This window comes from Artemia franciscana, chromosome 8, assembly GCF_032884065.1.
Source record: "Artemia franciscana chromosome 8, ASM3288406v1, whole genome shotgun sequence".
NCBI classification, from domain to species: domain Eukaryota; kingdom Metazoa; phylum Arthropoda; class Branchiopoda; order Anostraca; family Artemiidae; genus Artemia; species Artemia franciscana.
In genome coordinates this window covers 19,938,962-19,958,349 of record NC_088870.1, presented here as the reverse complement: position 1 = coordinate 19,958,349, position 19,388 = coordinate 19,938,962, and the positions used below count along the sequence as shown (strand labels likewise).

General features: G+C 35.7%; 1 protein-coding gene across 5 annotated transcripts in view; it reads left to right on the top strand.

The window, feature by feature from the left end:
* Window positions 1-19,388, top strand: part of LOC136030107 (transcription termination factor 3, mitochondrial-like) — a 45,761-nt gene that overhangs the window by 1,419 nt on the left and 24,954 nt on the right. For 2 of the 5 annotated variants that reach the window (XM_065708776.1, XM_065708775.1), the window contains exon 2: window positions 12,139-16,412. The exons of 2 other annotated variants lie outside the window; for them this stretch is intronic. In XM_065708776.1, the coding sequence (XP_065564848.1) occupies window positions 12,141-14,840 (2,700 nt within the window). In that variant the 5' untranslated portion in view covers window positions 12,139-12,140 and the 3' untranslated portion in view covers window positions 14,841-16,412. Of the gene's footprint in view, window positions 1-12,138; window positions 17,485-19,388 lie in introns of those variants that run through there. One more of the 5 variants, XM_065708779.1, reaches the window with a different exon arrangement.

Sequence of the window (19,388 nt, the reverse complement as noted above, 5' to 3'; positions counted from 1 at the left end):
TGAAGGTTTGAGTTTTTAATTTTGGTCAATTAGATACTGCTTATTTTACTCTATTACTTTCTTCCTACACAATTTATATTGTATACTGTGTTTTTTCTTTAAGTATTCTCACTCTTAACCAAGCATTATTATTTTAAAAAGAAATGCAATTAAATGTCCTGTTCAACACTGTTTCTAATTATAGGCTAGTTGCTACTGCTGTGACAATGGTATCCCCCTCCCCTGTGTAAACTGTGTAAAGACTTTGCTGGTTCAATAATTCAATAGCCTGTTTACTATATGAAACAAGGCAAGTTTGAAAAAAACTTTCCTTGAAAAAAGTTATGTTGAAAAAAACTTGAACAGCAAAGTTTCATAAGATTATATAACCTATGGCTATATCAGGCCCAGAGACATTTCTAGGACTGGTGGTGCTTGGGAAAAAATCAATTACAGTGGAATGAGCCCAGCCACAAGGCCTGGGGCTGCTGCATGGTCATGTTGATTAGGTTAGGGCTAGGAGTAATGACTCTTATTATGTTTGGAAACAACATTGAATAGGGAGTCAGAGGGTAGGCCTAATATTCTTTTGTGATTGTTGGCTTAGACATAGGTAAGATATATAAGGTAAGATAACATACCTTACCTTAAATCAACTTATGCATATGTGAAAGGAGTGTTCTTTGTGATATGCCTGCCAATGGGGACTTCAAAGTTTGACTGAGGACTCTGGGGTGTCCTAGTGGAGAGGCCACTTCCTCTGCCCCCAGTCCCTGTCCATACCATGTTTGAATTACTTTGGCGTTTGAGACTGGATGGTTTGATTGCTTAAGGAGTCTCAAAGTGGAGCAACACAGTTGGAAAAGAAGTGGTAGCACTCTCTGCAGTTGGTAGTTTGTTGGTTAGTTTTCTGGGGTTTTCTCAGGTTCTCTGGTTATGGTTGATGGGAAGAATGCTTAAGCTAGGGTTGTCTTGCATATCTTTAAAAGCTGTGAGGACATCATCCCTTTTCCCTCAGTAAACAAAGTTTTGAATTTTTATTCCTGCAAGCCGCTCATGGGGAAAGAGGGTCTTCACATTACATGGCATTTTGGTTGCATACCACTGAACACTTCCAACAAGTTGTTTGTCATCCTTGAAGGGAGGGGAGGTGAGTGTCATAGCAAAGTCAACTGCTTGTTGTACTATAGGGGTATACAGCTTTTTTATATAAAAAAAATACCATGTGAGTTGGCATTCAGAAAACTTTACAAATGAAAATTTGTAGAGTTTTGTATGTAGACTAGAACTATAATCTAGGCATTAGGGGGAGGGGGGTTAGATTGTAAAAGTTGTAATTATTCTTGGAAAATGATGAATAAAAAATTGAATATTTTATTTATCTTTCAACTAGTAAATTAATTGAAGATCTAATAAAACACTAAAACAGTTTTCAGGTAAGGACAACAACCTTATCAACTTCAGATACATATTTGATGAATATTATTTTACTTAAACAGTATTTGCAGTATAATGAGTAGATTCTCTAAGGACCTATGTTGAAGGTTTTCTAGACTGAATTCTGTATCCACATCAAGCTTCTTAATTTTTCTGCAACCATTTTATCTTAGGTATTAGATGATAGGAAGGATTGGTCTTTGAACAGAAACTGCCAAAAATTTGGCCAAAGTTTCCTTGCTATAGAGTCCAGGGTAATAGCTCCATCAAAATCTTGAATAAGTTTTTGTGTCAATTTGTGCAACTTATCTCTGAAGTTTACAAAATATCATAGTGATTGTCACATATGCATGTAATATATTTATTCCAAGTCTTATTTTTCTTCTTTCTTGCCCTCTTCACATTATTTGGAGGATGAGGGCAGATCTTAGATCTTTCTGACCAATTAGTCATGGTTTTTCTGTTTTCAAGACCAAGCTATATTAAATTGAAGAAATTATAATTGTTTTATATATTATTTCCCATGCATGATAATGGTGATAATATTGTAAATGATGGTAATAATAACAATGGTGGCATGTGTTTGTACATAGGATGTTGTTCTGTTGTGAAATTAGCTACAAGAATCCGTTCCCTGTTGAGAAACGGATAAATTGTTGCCAAATATACTTTTAGTATATTTGATCTCCACCCCTGGGGCCCCCTGACCACCTCTGGGGAGCAAGAATAAACTTTGAAAATGCATAGAACTGGGAAAGCAAGAAACTTTTCTGTTTACCCTGGATCAATACACAGCTTTTGATAGCATCTGCCTCTTTAAGGTATTTACTGGTTGTGCTTGTAGTGTTTTCCTTTGATTAATGGTAAAAATCAAAAATTTATCTTGGGAGAATTCTAGAGCAATTCTAGAGCTAAAAGTCCAGGGAGAATCCCACTATTCCCTGCCATCCTATTCTACAGGTTTGGTGATGATAGTTGTATAAGATAAGTGTGTGAGGGCTGTATGTGAAGAAACATCTAAAAGAACTAGGTAATTTATTTTCACAGAGCAAGTGTCATATTTTGTTCAAACTTAATAGAAAAAAAGTTTTTGTATTGTAAATTGTTGTCCTTCCAAGAAAAGAACCACTACCAAAGCTACTCCATATGAAATTAAGCAAGAATGGAATCTTAAGTATAGATTTTTAACAGACAGGCATTTTTAAAATGACCTGAAATTACTCCAAATAATGGTTGCAGCTTGCAATAAACATAATTTTCATGACTGAAGAAATCATTCTTAAAAGTAAATGAAATTATCATAAATTAAGTAATGTTACCTTAAATTGCAGCCTGGAGAAATCTAAGGATTTTTCCTGGTAGAGCTCCAGAATGATTACTTGAGTTGTTTTCAAAGTTTTTTTTTGTGACCAGGTACAGTTGGATGATCAGTAGTATCTCAATTGAATTTACACTCTCTGGAGAACCACTCAGCATCCAACTTTCATTTGAAAACATCAAGGCATTCAGCAGTAACTCTTTCTTCAGATAGTTTGTTCCAGCTGTTGACAATTTGTATAGAATTGAGTGCAGACTCTAGATAAGGTAGACTGCTTGACAAGTTCCAGGTGATGACATCTAGTTCTTGAGTTGGGACCAACAGTGGGGAATAATGCTGGGAGAGTATTAGTCCCCATTAATTTATAGTCTTAAATGGCATCCTATCTTTTTCTCCTGTAAACAAGTGTAGGGAGATTGAGCTGTGATTGTCTTGCAAGGTAGGAGAGCTCTCACATGCCAGATATCACTTTGTTTTCTCTGCACATCTTCAAGAACTTTTGTGTCTTTTTAAAATATTTGGAGGCAAGAGACATTCCAACTTCAAGCTTAGGATGCACAAGTCCCTTGTATAGAAGACTAATAACTAGGGGAACAGATAGAAAGAGTATGCTTAATCAGTTCCCTAGTTGAATTAGCACCAGCAGCAGACCTCTTAGCATGAGTGCTGAATTTTAGCTCATTGTCAATAGTGACACCAAGATTTTGCTCATTATTGACAGAGGAGAGTGGGTGGTTTAAGAAAAAGTAAAAGCAATAAGGATTCAATTTGCCAAAGTGAATGATGTGGCACTTGGCAACATTGAATTCAAGAACCCAAGCCTCAGCCCATTGATTAAGCAGCCCAAGATTATTTTGTAGAAGTGGATGATAATCACAGGACAAGGCTGGTCCGAGATGCTCCAGGTTGTCAGCATGGAGAGTTGATTTACTACTGATAATGGAAGGAGCATCATTGATGAAGATATTAAATAGCAACAAAACATTTCCTGAGGAACTCCACTCAAAATTTTTGTTGAGGAAGAAAGAATTCAGTTACCAGAATGATCAAACAACTGAACTCATTGAGATTGCAGATGCAAGTGGCTTGTGACAAACTTTGTCATAAGCTTTAGAAAAGTCAAGCAGAATCATCTCAGCAAGCAGCCCTATACCAAGCAACTTAGTAATGTTGTCATATGATTCAAAGAAATTTGTATCAACAGATCTTCCTTAACAAAAGCCAAGCTGTGGGCTGTGAAAAACATTATTTCCTTCAAGATGTCTAATAACTGCAGAATTGATTATTCTTTCAAGAATCTTAACATGCTTATGGGTCAATAATTTTTGGCAAGGTCCTTTCTACCTTTTTTAAATATAGGAATGATATGTGCAGTTTTCCAACCCAGGGGTAACGTGGAAAGATGTCATGATAGCTTGAACAGCAGGGAAAGAAGTGGATAAAAACTGTACAATATTCATGAAGGATGCACAGGTAAATGCCATCTGGACCAGCAGATTTATTCAGTTTGAGGGATATAAGTTCCTTTAGAACTATTTTATCAGCAATCAGAATTCGTTCCGTCTTATATGATACATTATATAAAGCAGGTGTGGGATAAACAATACTGGAATTGGAGGAAAAAAAGATGACAATTATTGGTTGGAAATTTCAACTTTCAGATCAGGATCAGCAACTGATTGACTATTATCCTAATTATGGTTTTAGTGAACTCGCAAATGGTATGCAACTCATTGGGGGAAGGGAGTTTCAAATCTAATTTGGTAAGCCTACTCAATAGACTGACTGGCAGAATTTGACTGCAACAGATATGATTTTCTGTGTCCATTGTCAATCTGAGCTTTATTTAGGAAAGACTATGTTCTTGCCATCAATATTCGAAAGGTTTGATGTATAGTTGAGTGCGATTCCACGAGGGCAGATGTTCCCAAATGTTCTTTTCCCATAGACCACTTTAAAAGTGTTACTGGTTCAAGTGTGGTAGATGGATGGAACAATTTTAGAAAAACAATTTGTGAAGTTGCTGATGGTGTCTTAGGGAAGACTGTCAAGACTGCAGCTAGGAATATATGTGAAAAAGCTTTATGTTTAAAAGAGAGTAGAAGGGGTGAGTACAAGAATTATCTGAGTGATAGATCATATGAAAACAAAAGGAATGTAGAGAAAGTGGAGAAGTCATTGAAAATGAACTAAGGAGATGTTAAATGGAGGCCATGGATAAAATTGCTGAGGATCTGGAAGATTCAGCTAGACAGCATAATAGTAAAATATTATAGTGGCATGTTAATAAATTGAGAGGGAGTAGTCAATGCAGACTAGTCCCAGTTAAAGATAGGAATGGGGCCACAATTATTGATAAGGAAAGAGTTAAAGAGAGATGGGCGGAACATTCTGAGAATGTTCTAAACCGAGATACAGTTGCAGGAAAAGATATAGATGAAAATAAAAAAGTTTGTGATACCATGGATGTGAAGGAAGATTTGTTTAGTGAGGAAGAATTAGCAACAGTGCTGAAAGGATTAAAAAATAATGAGGGTCCTTATGCTGATAGTGGGATAAGTGAGTTTTTTAAATATGGTGGCTCTGAGGTTAGAAATAAGCAACTGAAGGTTATGAATATGATTTTTGAAAAAGAGGAAGTACCTAAAGTTTTTAGGAAAACCTTAATTAAACCACTGTGTAAGAAAGGGGACAAAAGTGAGTGTCGTACTTGTTGAGGCATTAGTCTGGTCTTTGCAGGTAGCAAATTACTTAATAATATGATACTTTTTAGACTGAGAGATACTGTAGACAAAGTTTTAAGGGAAGAACAGTGCAGTTTTAGAAAAGGTAGAGGATGTGTTGACCAAGTTTTCACTCTTAGGTTAATAATTGAGAAGTCCCTTTGTTGTCAAACACCTTTGGTCCTTAGTTTTATTGATTATGAGCAAGCGTTCGATTCTGTTGATAGAAGAGCGTTAGAAAAGTTCTTATCCTTATATAGTATACCAGACAAACACATTAAAGTGATTTGTGCTATGTACGGGAATAATACTGCTGCAGGTAAGGTTGGAAATGACGTTAGCAACTGGTTTTGTATTAAATCAGGAGTTAAGCAGGGTTGTGTTCTATTCCCCATTATATGGATCATTTTGATTGACTTCGTCTTAAAAAACATAGGAAAGGCAATTGGAGACCACGGAATCAAATGAAGAGGAAACACTAAAATTAAGTTTGGAAGAATAGGAAGATAAGTCTGCAAACCAAGATTAGAATATTGGAAGCTACAGTGATGACAGTGGTCAAATATGGCTCTGAAGCATGGGCGCTTCAAAAAGCGGACGAAAATAAACTAGATGTTTTCCAGAGAAATTGCCTACTGATTGTTCTGGGTATCTGGCTGACTGACCATATTTCAAACAGTAGGTTGTATGAAAAATGTGGTTCAATCCTGCTTTCTAGGGCTATAATGAAAGAAAGGTTGAGATGGCTAGGCCATGTTCTGTGGATGAAGGATGACAGATTGCCAAAGATTGTCCTTTTTGCCCAACCGTCTTAGGCTACAGGGAAAGCAGGTCGTCATTGTCTGGGTTGGGAGGATGTCATAAATAGAGATTTAAAGAAATGGGAACTTCCTGGGAGGGTGTAAAGAGGGATGCCTTGAATAGATTAGGTTGGAGGAGGAGTGTGCAGAGCTGTGTTGGCCTCAGGTGGCTTGGTGTTGCTGTGAGTTATTAGTAGTAGTAGTAGATCTACCTATGGAAATTTGCTTTGTGGCTGAGTTCCAAACACTGAATTTAACAGTTTTCGAGAAAAAAGTAAGAATTGATTGGTTGATTAATAAACTGATTGTGCAGTGAGTGTTTGTCAAAATATAAGATTGACTAATCAAAAAATTGTGTCCATTCAACTTGATTTTTTCACATATAGTCACAGCACAAGGAACAAAAAAAGAATTCAGTTATGTTATTTGGAAATAATCAGAATGAAAAAAGAAAAAAAAAGTATAATTTCTTGTGTTGTATTTATTCAAATATGTAATTATTACACTTCTAATTAATAACGTAAAGTAAGTTCTACATTTCTACAATAACAATCACAAAATAGTCATTTGTTACATTTGTTAATGGCAAGGATGTACTTGGCAGCCAATTATCAATATTAGGGTTCAATTTGGCTAGGAATAACAGCAGATCTCTCCATTCTGTGATAATTTCCTGTTAAAAGGAAATTTTGCAGGTGCGTTGACCTGCTGTAAGGTATCATACTCATTTAATAAATTAATTGAATCATTGATTCTAAATTGCAAATATTTCGTAGGATGAAACAATTAAAACCTCATCAGCAGATTTCTATTTAGCCAATAATTAATTTATTTAGAAAGTTTCATTAAGATCCGATCACCCATTTGTAAGATGAAGATGCCTCAATTTTCATGGTTTCCAAGATTTTCGGTTTCCCCCTCCAACTGTCCCAATGTTACCGGATCGTGATTTAAAATTAGAGCTCTGAAGCACAAGATGCTTCTAAATATCAACTTTCATTAAGATCTGATCACCTGTTTGTAAGTAACAAATACCTCATTTTTTCTTTTTTTCCGAATTTTTGTATCATATTGTATCTCTTGATATCATTTGTATCTCTTGAAGCATTGAAAAGTTGGATGCATTCCAGTCTATGGTTGGGAATTTTCATATGAACTCATATTGCACAAACTTAATGAAACTACTCCTTTTTCCTGTTAAAAGGTTTGTAACAACACTAAAACTCTTTTTGACAAGATATGACGAGGGAAACACTATACAAAAGCTTTCTCGCAATTACTCACAGTCCAGGATATTTTTTTGGGTATTACTGCCTGCAACCAAAATGTTTGATACCCTCTTAAACTTCACCTTCAGCTCCTCATTAGTGCTAAGCTCAAATAGCTCCTCTTGTAATATAACATTGCTCAATTTCGTTTCATCAAATGGATTTATGATCCATGGTGGTATATCCATTGTCAGAATATCTTCAAATCTGATTTTGAAGTCATCATGCAGGGCAATTAAATGTTGAATGTATGTCCGAATATCCTAATCAAGACATTCTTTCTGTGACAAACTGGGAAAATTCGCGCTGACTATTATTTTACTTCATATATTTCTATGTTCCAAGAAAAGCTGAAATTACTCCCTTTGCTTTATTAAATTGAGACTGTCCCCTTGTAATTTTAAGTTAATGTCATAAAATTTTTTGAACAATTAAATTTTTGAGCAAATCTGTCAAATATGCAATGTCTGCTTTCGAATTGATCAGGTTTTCTCTCAAGTCTGGATCTTGCTTTCCAGAAACTCTAATACTGATTCAAAAACTGAGTAAAATCTTGTTAAACCTATACCCTTCGATAACCAGCGTACTTCAGTATGTAATGGCGAATAGTGTTTGTTTTCTTATCTTAATAAATGTATATCTAAAAAAAAAAACGAGCAATCGCTGAAATTCTTCATCATTTTCATCGCACAATTGTGCAAATAGACGCGTATTCAATGCATTGCTTCTTATTTTTTTAACTGCATTAATCAAAAATTGAAGTGATTGGTGCAATTTCTTACTCAAATTTTTTGCTACTAGATGTTGTTGATGGATGATACATTGAATTGCAGTTAAATCTAGTATAATTTTTTTTTTAAGATGGCTTATGAACCCATGATATCAATGACCAACCCATGCATTAAAAAAATATCGTTTTAGTAAATTTATGGTGGTCTTGCTTAACAGAATATGGCTATTTGAACAGAAAAGGAGCAATGAAATTAATACATTAAGTATCGCAATGAAATAAACAAAGGAACTGTCAGCAAATTCATTCTTTATCTTAAAAGCAATAAATCGCTAAGATCAATGATAGAGTTTTATGAGAACGACTGAACAGATTTGATTTTTTGCTTTTTTTACGTGTAAAATAAATTGTTAAATTATAAATTAAAAGTATGAAGTTATAGCATACAAGCAAGTGATTACTTACTTTACCAACACTGACAAACAGTACCACTGATTCAATTTACTTTTCAAAATTTCGGAAACAAATTAAAAACATTTATTCTTAGCATTCGTATTTATATTGGTGAAGAATCAAACAAGTTCATGCAGTGGCAGTGGCACTGCCTAAACAAGCATTGTGGAAGGTGGTGACGGCATTGGCAGTGCTTTGCAATTCTTGACATGTTGTAGTGAATATAAAATATGCAAGCGATTTCAAGTAACAGTTGCTGAGCTTCTTGAAATAATATCTGCCTATATTAATTGGTGAAGTCAAGCCAACATTTTATTGATTCACTATCGAAACCAGATAAAATTTTATGGACCCCTTTTTACCCCCATTTTTTGTTGAACCAATAGACACCCGTGAAGCTTCCCGTGCACCCCTGGGGGCCACCTGGACCACTTTGGGAATCACTGCATTAGTGCAACATGTGTTTTTTGTTCATTTTGGACTGCACGAAAGCATTTTGGCCCTTACAGGTCCAAATTCTAACGTGGCAAATCTTTTTGTAACTACTGAAAACCTTGTATAAATCTTTTAGCTCTCTATTGTTTTCTTGCTACATGGAAATACTGAATTTCATGTAGCAAATCTCAATATATATTAGTCTCTTATGCTCTTCATTTTGTGTTCTTGGTTTTGACTCTTTTGGACGTGTTATGAATTTGACGTTTTGTTTTAATGGCTTGAAAGACCATCAACTGAATAGAAGTTAGGCATTTGCAAACAGGCGACAAGAACCCCCTCCATCTGCCAGATTTTTTGAAACGGCCAATTTAGAAAAAGGTGTCATATTATGCCCTATAAATGTACTGTTCTTGTGTTTTTTACACTCCCCACCCACCCTTTTATCACAAAAGCTGGTATAAGAAAAGTAATTTTTGGCTGTGATCCTAATGGGCAACAGTGTCAATGGGGGTTAGGGGAAAGGGCCTTTGCCTCTCATCCTAGAATTACTTTGCCCTCCCCTTATATTTTGACAAATACCTTTTTTGGGTATTTTCATTTTAAAACGCTTTTATAGCATTTTCGTAAAAAAAATAATAAAAAAAAAAACATGACAAATGTGCAACCCTTAGAGGTTGAAAAATACATGCCCTCTCCCAACATTTTCATAATTGATACCCATGCCAAGGCACTTGACCCACTGCGCCAAGAAAAAATTCTTCTTATCCCTACCCTCCCAACAGTTGGGATCCTGTGGTTGGATCTATTTTTTTCAATTAATTAAACAAAATTTTCACAAATGACGTTTTTCAAAGAGAAGTACAGACCTACTTCAAACCAATGATGAACAGAAATAAATTCAAATGATGATTCAAGGTTAAAACTTTTTGAGAAGTGTGAATACATGTCTCAGTTGGTTCATTTAGACTCCCAGCCACAATCCATTCTCTCTAGAAGGAGGATGGTGATCATCCCAAAATCCATGATATTAGGACATCTATCAGAAAAGATGGCTGGTTCTCAACCAGACTGTGTTGCAAGTAAGAGCTAGTGTCTTATAGCATTTTTTTTAGTTCAAAGGGGGGGGGGATAAAAGGGAAGGTATCTCTAAATTCTTGCTATCAGGGCATCTGGCAGAAAGGATTTAGTGGATCCTAAGCAAATTCAATTGGAAGTAGGATTAAGGTTCTTAAGATTAAGTGACCTTTGTCTTTTTTGGTATGTACCAACTTTGACTTTTAGTGGGGAAGGGAATTCGTAAATTCTTGTTGCTCCAAGATCCACCAGGACTGTTGGTCAGATAACTAGGTGGGAGTAAGATTCTGAGTTGCTTTTTTGTGAGTTCACATCTGGCCTGACTTATGTGAGGAACGTGGATTCCTGAATCGTTTTCATTAGGATATTTACCAGAACTAGTTGTCAGATCTCCACCTAACTTAATAGGTATTAATGTTGTAGCCGTATTTTTAGGGGACTGGGATCTGATCCAACTTTTGTAGGGACACCCTCAAAATATTTTCACTAAGATATCTAGCAGAGGGGTTGCCATTTCGACTGAACTTTGACGGAAATAATAGAAGGGCAATAGTGTTGCCTTTAAGAGGTTTGTCCTCATGAAGGGAGAAGGCCTCTAAGTTATTTCCATAAGCGTATTTGCTAGAAGGGGTTATCAGATCCAACCATGGTGGGAACTATTTGCTAAGCTTATAGTTATGTATTTTTGTCGTTTGCTGTTGGCCCTACGTCCGTAAAGGGACCAAAGGGGTAAAACTATTATAACAACCGAACTAATAGATGAGTAGATGAAATTCATACAACTAAATCTGGCCAATCTCTATAGTTGTGGTATCAGGTGTCTTTTCTCAATCATACATGTACAAGAAATAGGGTATATTCTTTTCATCTTTTCAGAATTGGAAATATTCAGATCTGTATGATAACAATTAAATTTATTGGAACTGGAAACTGAATATTTAGTTGAACTGTTCAAGATTGGTGAGTCCGATTCTGTAGACATCATCACTTGTTTAACGATATAACTGTGACCCATGGATCACAGTTGCCTCCACGCATCATGGGGTTTTTGGCATGGGGTTTTGGGCATTAGGCCTTGGTATTGGGGTTTTAGTTTTTGCTGATTTTGAAAGAAAGATTTCTTGTATTGAAGTTGTTGTGTTTAAAAACAAATAGAAAACTCTAACAAAGAAAAAGGAACGAGATATGTTAATATGAAACCTACACATTGGTCTGCTTTGCAGATAAATGCTACAGAGGTAGCTTAAAAATTCCTGCCCATGCCTTTAGCCTGTCTTTCACCTCATCGTTCAGCTTTAGTAAAATTTGAATATATATGGTCAATTACGTGTCGGCTACTCTGCCCTTTATAAAATACCTCGAGCCAAATAAGGTACTTGTCGGTTATTGAAAAAAACACATTCAAGAATTATGCTTAGGTTACATCTCAGAAAACCGGTTTCATAGCTACAAAAACAAGTGATGGATGATACAATGAATTGGACTCTGTTAGAATGCATCTGACTTGTATAATTTGGACTATATTTGCAAATTAGGGATGGGGAGGGGGTTAGGTTTCCATAGTTTGGTTTCTAAAGCATTATTTTATCATTATGTTTTGTTATTTTTCATTAGGATTAACTAAACATCACTTTTTAGATATGTTTCTAATAACCAACAAGTACCAAATAATCTTATTAGTGATTGACGGTTTCACCATAAAAAAAATATACTACATTCATATACTAACTACAATTAATATTTGCATCTAGCTTTGCAGAAATTTTGTTGACAGGTGTTTGATATTCATTAAAAATCAAAGAAACGCTTGAATATGAAAAGTCTGATGATGAAGTAACTTCGATTCTATTTTTTTTTTTTTTTTTTTTTTTTTTTTTTTTATTGTGATCTGTGTTAATAGTTACTTCACTTTTTACAGTAATGGCGACTCCGAACGAATTCTTATCTGTGGAAACAAAGGACAATGAGCATGAGCCAGCGTCCAAACGGAAACGTAAACAAGCACCTAGTGCGTCGGTCGAATCTTCTTTAGAGCCATTTTCTAGCTCTGTTCTAGAGCCTCCCATGGAGTCTGATGAAAGTGAAGTGACTAGTGGCATAGATAGCAAAAGAAAGCGTAAACTTTGGGAGCAGTGGTCAGCAGATGAGATTCGGTGCTTTTTTAGGGCAGTTTATGAATATGGGAAGGATTTTATTGCCATCATGAAATTTTTTCAGCTAAGGAAAAAGAAAAAAACTAAAGAACAAATAAAAGATTTTTATTATAGGACATTTCATAAGTTAGAAAAGTTTGTACAATTTCCTAAGAATACTCCGAAAATAGCTGCTGAGCTTTATTGTATAGTCAATTTCAGTCAGCTTTGGAAAAAGCTGGGTATCAGTAGAATGTACCGACACCTCGCCGCAACCTTTAATGAACTTGTACACAAAGGCGTTGCCAAGACTAAAGTGAAGGGAAAGTATTACAAATTTTTCACACCTAATTGTAAGGCTTTAAGAAAATTAAATGAAAGTGAAATAATGTCTGGTGCACAAGCTACTCCTGAAAAAATTTGGATTGAATTTTATCCAAGTCAAAACCGTTCAAGTTGGAAAGTGCAAAGCGCAGCTCATAATCCGCTATTGAAACTTTACGTACCTGTTGAAAAATCCTTGAAATCAGTATTTAAATTCCTTAGAAAAAGATGGTCCTCCCCCAAGATCAGATTAAAAGAGAGCCTACTTGGCCAGGCAGAACAGTACAATGACTACACTGATACTCTAAAACTTGCACCACTTAAAGGCTCTATCATTAAAATTCCGGCGGTCAAAGAAGTTGACGTAGTTAAACAAGGTAACATCAGCTTTGATCATTACCAAAAAAGACACAATCTAAGAACAGAAGTCGAGTCGAGCGCTGAAGACAATGTTTTTAGTCCCAAAAGTGACGAAGCAGTGATTAGCGAAACTCATGTCGAAGTTCCACTGCAATTTGACCCTTTAAATCAAAGCTTCTGGGAGCAAGATAATTTGTTTGATCAGCCTTTTGCTGAACCTGAATATTTGGAACATGGCAACATTGAGTTTGATAGCCAAGACGAGGAAAGCCCAGAAAAAATTGAAAACCTTTTTGATGGTCTGTCTGAAGAAGAAACAGTGAAAAAGATACAAACTGGGTGGAATGAAAATGACTGTGGCGATGTTTCGATTGGGCATCTGTATTCATATTTTGGAACAGGACAAAGTTTAAAGTTAAATTACCATTTTGAAGACTCGATAGTAAGTTCAAGAGAAAGCTTAAATAGCGTTTTGGAAGCTCTACTATCTGTTGGAAGAAGTTTTGTAGGTAAAAAAGCAAGGGCGCCATCAAATCAAAAAAATTTTCAGTGTCAATGTGGTCATGTTTGTCCTTTAGCAAACAGTCCTGGAATGACCCATAAACTTGAACCATTGCAAACCCAAACACTTTCTCCAAATTCTAAAAGTTCGCCAGTTCCTAGTCTTAGTGCTGATGAAAACTTTTTTAAACATCCTGTTGTACCTTTTCGAAAAAGAGCTTTCAAAACACTAAGTGAAAGTGCAGACGAATCTCAGCAGATGAGTAACTTGCAGAATAGGACTAAAAAGATTCGACCTCGAAAGTTGTCAAAAAATAGAAATCCTTTGTTACCTGATACTGCTATGTCTGTTTCATCTGTACTGCCTGTTCCCACCTCCATTCAAATCACAATTGGAGAGCAGCCAAGTCACCAGCCGGCTATTGAAGAGTCCAAAGAAACTGGTGCATCGCCATTTGTCAATTTTGGTCGTGATGTGCTAAACCAGTTAGAACCACTGAGCAACATCGAAATGCAACAATCAGGCCAAGAACCCTTTCAGCTGCTGGATGGTGAATTTTCTAATATTAGTATCTCTGATCTGTTAACTACGCCAATAAAAGTGTCCCCTGAAAATATGCTTTTAAAGCCTGCTTTGTTCTCTCCGAAGGTCCCTAATACAATCCAGCATGAGCCAGGTATCTCTCAGTGCACTAATATGGCCAAAAATGCTTGGGGGAACTCACAGGATAGCTTTACCTCTTTTAGTAAAGTTCTAGGTTCAAGTGCAGACATCAATAATGACAGTAGCAAGACCCTCTCCGAGGATACTATCAACAGGCTGTTGAATCAGCTTAATTCTGTGGATACAGGCCAGCCTCATGTTAGCGTAGATTTGGCTGATATGAATGAAGTCCTTGCTCAGCTGAAAACCCCTGTAAAGTCTAGTGGTGAAAAATCAGTGGCAGAAGATACCTTTAGTAGCGTTTTGAGTATGTTACAGTCTCCACAGAAGAATGAGAAGCAGCAAGTTACTATGAATATTGGTGACCTAAATGAACTCCTTATGTATTTGAAAACCCCAGTTAAAAAGCCTGATATACAAACAGTGGATAATAGTAGTGGTTTTAGTGAAATTACAAGATACATTGATAATATTGAAGTACAACCGTTTTCAGGGGGTTCATTGCCCTTTGTTGATAGGGTTGAAACTGGTCTGATTCCCTCAGACAAGAGTGGTCAAGCTCAAGCGGAAAGTATTGCAAGTAAGGTTGAGCATCAAGCAAGAATTCTGGAGTTAAGTACTCCTGTTAAGTATCAATAGAAAGGCCAGTGGTGTCATTTCACGAAAATTTAGGGGGAGAGGTGTAACTTTTTTTTAAATTTGTGAGTGAAAATACAAAGAGATATTTTTAAATAGAAATATTGCAGATATTATCTAAAATTTAGGGGAGGGCACGGACTTCCTCCCTCCTCACTCAATTGATGCCACTGAAAAGGGTCTAGTATAGTGTTATTTTTGATTACAAGGAGGAGGAGATGCTTTACTCACGATTTCAAGAGAGTTTAGCTCATAGACAAATATATTTAATTGTTAAGTTATTTCTTTGTATGCTAGAAAATAAACTTAGAACAATTTTGATGCTAGAAATCCCCCCCCCTATTTTTCAGATTGTCATTTTGTGTGTTTAAACTGTGAAGAGGCTTTATGCTAGCAAAATTGTTGTCAGTATTACAACTCTGTAAGTGATAATTGTTTTTATTGAAAATTGTATAGTTTCTTCCCCATTTGGATTTAATATAAGTTTTGCATATTCGGAATTACAATATACTTAGATTCTTAAAATATATAGCTTTGAAAAAAAACTTTCTACTAACTGATAAATTATACGTGCAATCATTTGTTTCTGATAAATGATCTTCTAACCACCATAAAGGACATTAAGGTCATTACGTACAAATCTCGGATGCTGGAGTACTTTTTCTGTTCATAATGAAAAAGAGTAATACTAAGTTTTGAAATAATGGTAAACTCTTAAAGTCAACTCAACACTCACAACCCGTAAAAATGCTCTTGGGTAACGGACGAAGTGTTTACACTATAATATTGAAATTTTTGTTATCAGAGCGGCATTGGCAATATAGTGTGGTGGTAAATCATAAAAAAAATGGGTTACATGAATATAAAAATAAAACATAAAATGCCAGTTCGACTTTTGTCTTATTGAAAAAAGTCAGGGGGGGGGGGTGTTACTCTGAGCATGGTTCCCTCTGAGATTTTCGTCCAACCATAAAAACGTAACAGAAATGCATCTTAACAAATTTTTGATGCGTTTTTTAATATTTTTACCCCCTCCCCCGAACGAAAATCCTTGATAAGCCCCTGTCTAACTGTCTTCCAGTATTTTTTCTTATAACATTCTCCAGTAAAAAAAATAAGGGGGGGGCTGTAAACCCCACAAGAGTAATCTAATTCGTACATGCTGTGTAAAATACATCTGCCTCTTTGGCACATTGGGGTTTGGTCTGCCTATTTGGGGCTGAAGTATGCTTTTATGTTTTACGTCATATAGCCTACTTAACACTTTTTTTCTGGACGAAAGGCTGTTTTACTAGTGTGTCATGAAAAACTACACGTGGAGAGTTTTAAAATAAAATTGCCAGTTAAGATTATATACAACAGCCATGATATGCTAGTGGAGATCGGAAGCAGAAATAAAGTGGCCACTTAGGTACTTGACGCTCGAGTTTTAATATTTTAATCTTTTGACTGTGATAGTTTTACTGTTTGATAGGTCTTAATCGCATCATTGATGTTTTCAAGTTTCAGTTTATCTTATATTTTTTTGTAGTAAGTTTTTGTCTCAGCAGTAAACGTTTTTTCGAGATGAAAGAAGGTTTTATTAAGACTCTGGAATATTTTATAACTAGCAGTAGATCCTGGCAGACGATAAATAAAAAAAAGAAACAATTTTTCAACTTAAAGTAAGGAGTAACATTAAAACTTGAAACGAACAGAGATTATTTCGTATATTAGGAGTGCTACCCCTTCCTCAGCCCTCGCTCTTTACACTTGAGTCTTCAAGTTTTTTAAAAGTACTTCTCGTTGAAGTTCAACGGCTCTTGTGTTTAAGGAGTCGTTCTTAAAGAATTAAGACAATTAGTCCAACTTTAGTGTTAAAGGCAATGGATGAGGAAGAGGCAGCCCCCCTAATGTGCGGAAAAATTTCTGCTAGTTTTAATGTTGCCCTTTACTCTCAGTCGATAAAACTTGTTTTTGTAACTTAATCTCAGACCGTTTTTCAAATCAGCCTGAAGCTGTGGGGGGTCATGTCATCCCCAGAGGCATATTTGCTGGACCTTTCAACTATGCCCAATTAAATGGCTATCCTGAAAATTTGATTGGCTGTCTTTGAGGAAAAAAAGGGCATGGGGGGGGGGTTAGTTGCTCTCCAATATTTTTGGTCACTTAAAAGGGGCACTTGAACTTTAAATTTCCGTTCAAACGAGCACTCTCTCGATCTTCTATATTCATTGTTTCAGTACGATCACCACTAGAAAAAGAGACGAGAGCGAAAAAACAACAACAATAAACACGCATACGTTATCTTTCTTCTGGCCAAAAATACATATTTCCGTATTTTTGTAGATAGGAGCTTGAAACCTCTACAGTAGGGTTCTCTGATATGCTGATTTTAATGGTATGACTTTCAACAAGATCGATTGACTTTTTGGGTGTGTTTCTCCCTTTTCAAAAATCAGGCAAACTTTCTCAAGTTCGTAGCTTTTATTGAGTAACATTAAACTTTATACATTTGGAATCAATATAAACATTCTTTTAATATACTAATTGTCATCAAAATTCCTTTTCTAGGGTTTTGATTGCTATTGGGCTGAGTGGTTCCATGCTTACAGTTTGTTATTACAGCCTATTTTAAAAGTCATGAAAACATGATAAAAACCGCTGGGTAAGATGGATTCAGGTTCGACTGTTTCAATAGCTGATATTTTAAACGTTAGATATTTAATATCGAGTTACTCGTGGGATTAGTTAAAACTACAGAATGTTGGAAGGTTTGCTAGACTCCATATCTGTCCTTCTCAATATAGCTCTTATTTATGAATGCTATGATCATGAGAGAAAGTACTATGCCCGGACACAGGGAGAAGAAATGTATTGAGAATTTCTCCCCCAAAGTTAGTCTGACGGCCACCTTCAGAAATGTCAGGAATTTGTCACCAAAAATTGCATTTTGATTCTCGACTCCGCCCACTCAAAAACATCTCTCTCCCTCCAAGGCTTTTTACTCTATCGACCTTAAGAAATATTTTGTTTTTCTCTGGGTGTGCGTCATCGCAGGAAAATATGATGCTTATCAGATAAATCTTACTGCATTTTGGAGCAAAGAGCAGGAAATGCTTGAATAAAAGCCGTAATAGAAAGTATATTTGTTATGACCATGAGTTAATCAAGGGAGGTAGTATTATACCTCCATACAGGGAAAGAAAAGGTAAATAGTATTCCTCGCAAAGTTCGTCCGAGGACCTCCAGAAAAGCTGTTAATTTGTTGCCTAATATAGCTCTAATATCCCCAACTCCCTCCAGTGAAAAATATCTGATCCTCCCAATAACACTTTTTACTCTGTCGAATTAAAGAGAGATGGTATTATACCTACACACAGGGAGAGAAGGTAAAGGGTATTCCCAACAAAGTTTGTCCGAAGACCTCCAGAAAAGTTGGTAATTTGTTGCCCAATATTGCTTTAATATTTTCAACCCCACCCCACCCCCGTGAAAAATATCTGATCGTCCCACCAACGCTATTTACTCAATCGACCTTATAGAAATCTTTTTGTTCTCTGGGAATGCGTCATCGTAGGAAAATGCGATGCTTGTCAGAGAAGCCTTGGAACAAATCGCGCTCTTCCTTAGAAAGCACGTCACTATCATTTTCGAGCTACTTGGATTGCTTACGTCGCATCTTGTGTATTTCTTAAGCCTATCTTTTGTTCTTTTGTGCAAACATTTTTGTATATTATGTGCAAAAATTGTTTTTAATGTTAATTGCTACCATAAATAGTTTTTAGAATAATCTTTTTTTTTCTGCCACTTTAAAAAGAGTTTAATTACGCTTGATATTTTTGATTCGTTGCAGTCTTTTTTCGATAAGGCATTAAAAAAAATTTGGATATGTATTCGTTTGTGTGATGGATATGCATTATTTCATAATATACTTCATTTAGAATATAAACACTTTTCTTACAGGTATGTAAAATATACGCTGTAGTTTGTTGTATGCTTACAGTGCCTCTCTTGCTTTTATTTTTCCTTAACGTTATTGTATTTAAAATATTGTTTTGCGTTTTACGTAGATCTTCCCTGTGTTCTCGAGAATTGTTAATTGGGATTGAAATACATCATTTATCTGAGTTGGCCTATAGTCTACAAAAATTTTATAGTAAAAGGGATGTATGTATAAGGTAATGCCTGTTCTGGATGAAAATATCATCCGAGTATTCTGGATGGTATTTTCATCTGAGCATTCTCATTCTGAATCACCAATGAGTTTCCAGTGACTGCGTCTCAATAAATACGTCTTGAGACCACACTGGCTATATTTGACGTACGGAAGAACGAAAATACGAAGAAAAAATATAATCATACATTTATATACATTACAAAATAGATCTTAAATGCTTTCACTTTTTGTACTTTAATAAATGACAAATTATTAATACCTATTAAATAGCAGTATATGGATATTTAACTGATTATCCATGGTCTTTTTTTTTCAGTAAAGCGCAAATTATGTTCTGGTGTTGAGAAGGCATGGGGGTTGTCACTCCTGCTCATGTTTATTTTTGTCCCTTT